At 52.7% G+C, this 6,357-nt stretch overlaps 1 protein-coding gene across 1 annotated transcript; it reads right to left on the reverse strand.

Annotated features, from left to right (window-relative positions):
* Positions 1–6: 6 nt before the first annotated feature.
* On the reverse strand, positions 7–5,360 carry LOC120902259 (ubiquitin-protein ligase E3C). Its single transcript, XM_040310846.1, has 9 exons — positions 4,500–5,360; positions 4,279–4,416; positions 3,560–4,193; positions 3,013–3,480; positions 2,141–2,935; positions 1,928–2,072; positions 1,637–1,858; positions 787–877; positions 7–708 (listed from the first exon to the last, which is right to left on the reverse strand). Exons 1-9 carry the CDS (start codon positions 4,833–4,835, stop codon positions 154–156), a joined length of 3,384 nt encoding a protein of 1,127 aa, XP_040166780.1. The 5' UTR covers positions 4,836–5,360; the 3' UTR covers positions 7–153.
* Between the last annotated feature and the right edge of the window lie 997 nt (positions 5,361–6,357).

Raw genomic sequence — 6,357 nt, forward strand, 5'->3', positions numbered from 1 at the left:
TCTGTATTTGTTTTTTTTTCGTAATTCCCCTGGATGTTGTGTCATATGCTCCGCACTCACCGTTTCGCTTCCGTCACTATTACACGCTACTTTCACACCGAAACAAACAAAAAAAGCGGCGCCACACCTCCTAAGAACACGGTTGCGTCTGCATTAACTCAGCTCAAAGCCGGCCCCGCTCTGTATCGCGTACAGTAGCTTCTCGCGCAGTACGTCCTCCTCCTCGAACGCCGGTAGCTTCAGCAGATTCATGCACGTGCTGGCCGACGGCAGTCGATCCGTGTCGCCCGCATTCTGTATGTAGAACGGTGGATCGAGATCCTTGAACCCGAGCAGCGGCGGGCGCGAGCAGCTCGTGACGAACTTCAGCAGCAACCGGCGCTGGATGTCATCGAACTGCTCGACCACCTTCCAGAACAGCTGGATCGTGTGGTGCTCGAGCGAAAAGTCCCCACCGTAGCGCGTGTGCTGCCGCAGATCGTGCACGTCGACCGGTATTTCCGCGCCCGAGATCAGCACCTGCAGCTCCTTGTTGCTGAACATGTACAGCCACTCGATCGGCAGCACGTTCGCGAGCCCCTGGCGGAAGGCGGCACACTGGGCCCGGATCTGCTGGTTCAGCTTAAAGTCCGCCATCAGCTGGATGTACTCGATGCGGTTCGTCGAGTTGACGATGATGTTCGTACCGTTCGGTTTTAGCTCCTCCACCTGTGTGGATGAGTGAGGAGAATTAGAATGCGCAAAAAGAGGTACGAGTGGGTGGGGGCAACAAGCCCATTTTCCTACCTTTGTTTCACCTAACGCATCACAGACGATAGTAAAATCTAACCCTAAATCAGCCACATCCCCTTCGTACGCTTTTAGAGACATTAAATTTCTGCAAAAAAAGGGAAACGAATTTTGGAGTTAAAATTGCGCCCCTAAGCTCGTTAGAACCAGTGCTGCAAAATATCACTCTCAATGTAATAAAAAAATCTCACTAAAACAAAATCCATGTCAGCGTCCCGTACTCAATTGTGATGATCAGAGGTGATACTCAAAACGATTGGTGTCACCAATGCATGTTTCATGACATTTTTACGACCAACGCTTGGCTAGTCACTATCTCATGACTTTTTTTGCTGTGATCAGTTCTGCAAAATGTCACTGTCATAGTCATGACAAATTCCGACTGAAACAAAATAATGTCAGCGTAATGAGCTCTACTTTGATGATCAGAGGTGAGACTCAAACAGTTGGTGCGACTATCACATACTTGGTGACATTTTGTGCGACCAACTCTTTTGCTGCTTTTGCGACCACACGTCAAGCACATTCCAAGAATGTCGTGATTATCACCAACACAAAATTTCGTGACCAAGTGAGTGACCAAGAGTTGCGTGCTACAAAAAATGTCAACAAGCATGTGATTGGTCCCTCAATTGTTTGAGTCTCATCTCTGATCATCTCAGTTGTGTACGTGAGCTGATTTGAGCCTCGTTTCAGTCATGAGTGTTGATGACTGAAACAGTGGCATTTGGCAGCACTGGACCATCAAGCTACCACGAAAAAGTTCATTATTTTCGTTGGTGAACATCTCGTGATGCTCATGACCTTTTGCAGCACTGGTTGGAGCCGTTCCATCGCAACGCCATACCTATACAGCACCGGATCCAGCGAGGCCAGCTGATGCACATCCACGTCGGAGTGTTTGCCGGCCAGCTTGGAGAGGAAAAACTCGGCCAACGGTAGCTCCACCAGCAGATTCTCGTACAGTGCCTTGCCGAGGATGCGGCCGATGAAGTAGTAGTGGCGCTGGAAGTCTTCCACAATCTTCCCCACGCACGGGTTCGGATAGAGCATGTTGTCTTTCGTTATCCTGTGCAATATAGAAACCAAAGTAAGCGACGAACTGGAAAATGAAGCTTCCAGCGGCAATGAAACTTACATGAAAAATCCGCGATGTGGATCGAACGCCAGCTTGATCAGCTCGGACAGAAACTCGCGAAACACGCCACCACCGTCGATGCCGGCCTCCCGCAGCCCCACCGAGTTGACCATTTCGATGCGGAATTTGGGCCGCAAATCGGGTTCTGAAAGTAGCGCAGAAAAGCGTTATTCCGTGTGACAACAAAACAACTTACCGTGTTTCCTTTCTTACCATTCGTGGGGCTGAGCTTGTCGAACGCATCCTCGTACAGATGGGACCGCCGGACGGTGAGATGTATCGACGGTCCCTGGAGAAACCCTTGCAGGTCGCCCTGCGTCCGCAGCTTGTCCGCCGCCACCAGCCCCTGAAACACGCCGACCCGCGTATTGAACGGCACCACGAACGGTATCTCGCGCAGGATCGTGATCGAACGGATCTGCTTGGTCGATAGCGGCGGGCCGTCCTCGATGTCTTCCCGCGTAAAGTCCCTGATCGGCTGGAATGGCCGGGGGCCACGCCGCGAACCGCGCGACAGGTGCAGATCGGTCGGTTTGTCTAGCGGCAGGTTAAGGTTTTGCGCCGTCCAGTGTCCCTCGGGACAGAAGCAGCGGCGCAGATCGCGCGTGTGTATCTGGCGCAGCAGCGAAACGCACACCTTGAGCAGGTGGGGCCATATCTGGCGGTTTTGCTCGTACGGTTGGCTGCGCTGCCTGCCGACGAGCGAGCCCGTGCCGCCGAAACTGCGCGCCTCCCCGCCGCTCAGGGACGATATCATCGTGCGATAATTTTCGTGCAGGCTGGAGCGCGTTTCGGGAAAGGCGAGCTCGACCAGCCCGAGCGAGATCTCCTTCAGCGTGGTGCTGAGCGGTATGAGCTCCGGTATGCTGAACGGCATGATGCTGCTCACCGTGCCGGGCAGTACGTTCTCCTGCACGAACTCGCCGTCGTGCAGGGAGGCGATCAGCCGCCCGAACAGTGCGCAGAACGAGGCCAGAATCGGAATGGTACGGTCGGAATCTTCCTTCGCTGTTGGGAAGCATGGGAAATTGCGTTCAATTGCATAATTCATTCCAATAAAAACAGGTGGAAAACTATCTACTTACAGATGTTGATTCCCTTCGAGAGACGCACGATCGGGGAGCTAAACAGCTGGCCGGTGCTGTGCGCGGTCAGCGTGTACCACAGCCCCCGGATGATCAGCGGCTTGGACGCGAGCATGTACAGCAGCTTGTACTCGTACACCGCCATCCGGTTGTACGTCATCAGCTGGTGGCAGATCTGGCAGAGGTGCTGCACCGCCAGCGGATCGTCCAGCACCGTGTCGATCAGGCGCACGGTGAACGATACGCGGCGCCGCTCGTTCAGCATACCGATGACGGCGTGCAGCAGGGCGGCCTCGCGCGGCCCCAGCGCCGGTCCGTCCTCCCCGTCCGAGTCGGAATCGCTCGAATCGTCCAGCGGCCGGTTGATCGAAGAGCGGATCGTCTTTCGAGGTAGTTTGGTAATGTTGTCCACCATCGAGGCGACCACTTTGAGGTAGGCACGGAAGTGCTCCTTCGAGGTTGATGTTTCTAAACGGACGCGAGAGAGAGAGAGAGAGACAATTAGATGAACGCAAAATTTGGTTCTAAAAAGCTTCTAGCAACTTACCATCTACGTGTCGTTCGTCTAGCTTCAAAAGGGAGTACAAAAGTGAGCTAGTTAAGCGTAGCCGCTCGTCCTGCACCCGATTGGTGGTGCGCGCTTTTTTCGGCGTGCCGACCGGCCGCGATCCCACCGGTGCTGTACCGTCGTCGTCGTCGTCCGTCGTCAGGTCGACCAGTATCGTGCTCCGGTAGTCCAGCAGACCCTGGTACTCGTCGGCCGTGTGGCGCACCAGCGTCCAGTAGGGGAAATCGGTCCGCTCGCCCAACGCCGGCAGCACAAAGTGCTTCACCTGGTCGGAGAGCTGCGGCGAGAGCACGTTAAACGTGAACGATTGCAGTATCTGGCGGCTGAGCGTGTCGCGCGCTTCCGTATCGATCAGTTGCAGCGGGCGCAACAGCATCTCGAACAGTGCGTCCGCGATCGGGTTCGCTAGCGTGGTGGTGTCTTCGTCGATTGCCGGCAGCTTCTCTTCGATCAGCTGCCGAACGACGCGGAAGTAGCGCCGCTCGATCAGATGGCTGTAGATGGAGACGAGGTAGCGCTGGATGTACTGCTGGCCGCTGCTACCGGTCGGTGGGATGTGTTTCGTGATGTACGTGTTGGAGGAGTAGATTTCTAGCATGCGCATCGGTATGGTCTGTGAAGGGAGAGTGAGAGAGAAAATGTTCGTAAAGTGATTAGCATGAGGAGCGAAATAAATCACAGCGCATTTTCTTTCTTACCGGTGAACATTCCGGGACCAGTATCTGGCCCAAGCACAGCCCAAGCAGCCGTTTGATGCGATAGGTCCAGATCGGATCCCGCTCCACCAGCCGGAACACTTCGCCCGGGTTTTTAATCATGTACTGGCAGAGAAAGATCTGGAACGAAGAGGAAGCGAGAACTGTTAACACAACCGAACGAACTTTTGCTCCAAAACGCTCCTCCCTCCCCCCGGCCTTACCAGCCGATCTCCGTCCTGACCGCTGCGATGCTGATAGAAAAAGATGATCCGCTTGCTGTAGTACTCCAGATCCTGCCCACCGTCCCGTATCGCCCCGTGCGCCCGCCGGTACTCGTCGAACTTGTCCCGCTCCCGCTGCTTGGTGTGCTGGCGCTGGACAAAGCTCCGCACGGCGGACTGTATCACGATCGCACCGCACTGGTGGCGGCGGGCCTCCTCGCGCTTCTGCCGCTCCTGCTGCGCCTTCCGGATCGTCGTCAGCCGGTCGGTTTTCAGTGAGGCACCGCCGAGATTTTGCTGCGGCCGGCGCCGGAACTCTCCATCGAAGCTGAACATGATGATTGGCTGGGGACGGGGAAGGTTAGTTGGTGATGATACACCACCGGGAAGGTTCCTTGGGAGGGAGCTCCCTTCTCGTCTTCGGTGCGCGCTCCTTCCTCCCCAAAAAGGGACAATTAATTCACTGGAGAACGGGAGCACTCGAAAGGATTGCCTGTCTTCGGTTTGCCAACAATAAAACTGTGTCGCACAAAAAAATACTGACACCCCACAAACAACAAACAAAGACTGCCAAAGTGCCAGGAGCGAATGACTGCTGGCGATGAGGATGATGATGACGACGATGATGGCTCCGAGTGTAGTAATTGCGTGATCTGAATGGGAAGTTGGCTTTTAAGGGGGTGGAGGGTAGACTTTTTTACGCTTGCAAGTGGGGAAAATTGTTTTTCACTGTTCCTGTGCTCTTCCCTGTGCTCGCCGTTTGACAGGAAAGTTTATCAAATAACACAACAGTAGATTTTATCCATTGTTTTACGCGGTGATGATGAGTGAGGGTACGGGTGTGTGTGTGTTGGTGTATACGACCGGGACCACTCTACCAGAGTGACCAGAAATACCGATTTTTTATATGCCTACCGATTAACAGATGACCGCCCTAAAACTACCGATTTTCCATTTATCCTACCGAAAATCACAGATATTTGATTTTTCAGTCATTTAAGCTTAATCTGTGGCGCTTGGGATGCTATTTCAAGGATTGTTAACCACATTTGTTACTTAACGCGCTGATGCACGTTTGTTTGCCTGGCACTTTTTATCCGTTAAAATTTAATGTTCATAATAAGTAGAAAATGTCAGTTGCGTGGATTCCGAAAATTTCTCGTCAAAGAAAGTCATTTAAATTTGAATTTGAATCTCGCTGTCGACGGTTAAAGCTTACCCGACAGACAAAGAGAATGAAATTTTCAGATTTCATTTTCAAATTGGACATAAAAATAGGAACTTTTTTCTGTGACCGAAAGACATAGTTCTTGTCAGAAATATTTGGTAGCCCTGAAAAGGACTGTTTAAGTGGTTGTTGGGAGGAGGTGTTGCGGTGTTCCACAGAGCGAAAACACATTCTAACGGTCAATGTGGTGACCGTTATTCGCTATCACTTCCTGACAGCGTTTGGCCATATCGCCGATGAGCTTACGGCATTCGCTTCTGGGTATGCGTTCCCACATAACCTCGCAGCGTGTCCATAGATCATCGGCTGAACGTGCAGGCTGGTTCTTAAGCTGACGCTTGAGAGTTGACCACAGATTTTCAATCGGGTTTAGGTCAGGACTCAACGCAGGCCACGGTAGAACTTGCACATCCTGGTTTGCCAAATAACATTTAACTGTTCGCGATGTGTGCTTAGAGTCGTTATCATGCTGAAAGATGTAATGCTCTTCGTCTCCGAATTTTTGTCGGGCGTATGGCAACATCTTACGACTTAGTATTTTTCTATACCCTTCCGAGTTCAGTGTCCCGTTGATACGGAACAAAGGATACGCAACCGTTGATACGCAACCCCACACCATTACGTGGCCGT

The sequence above is a fragment of the Anopheles arabiensis genome, chromosome 3 (assembly GCF_016920715.1).
Source record: "Anopheles arabiensis isolate DONGOLA chromosome 3, AaraD3, whole genome shotgun sequence".
NCBI classification, from domain to species: domain Eukaryota; kingdom Metazoa; phylum Arthropoda; class Insecta; order Diptera; family Culicidae; genus Anopheles; species Anopheles arabiensis.

Coding starts and splice junctions, on each gene's coding strand:
- LOC120902259 (XM_040310846.1), bottom strand. CDS start 4,835: ATGTTCAGCTTCGATGGAGAGTTCCGGCGCCGGCCGCAGCAAAATCTC. Junction 2,936..3,012: donor CTCGAAGGGAATCAACATCT/GTAAGTAGATAG, acceptor GCTTCCCAACAG/CGAAGGAAGATTCCGACCGT. Junction 1,859..1,927: donor CCACATCGCGGATTTTTCAT/GTAAGTTTCATT, acceptor TATATTGCACAG/GATAACGAAAGACAACATGC.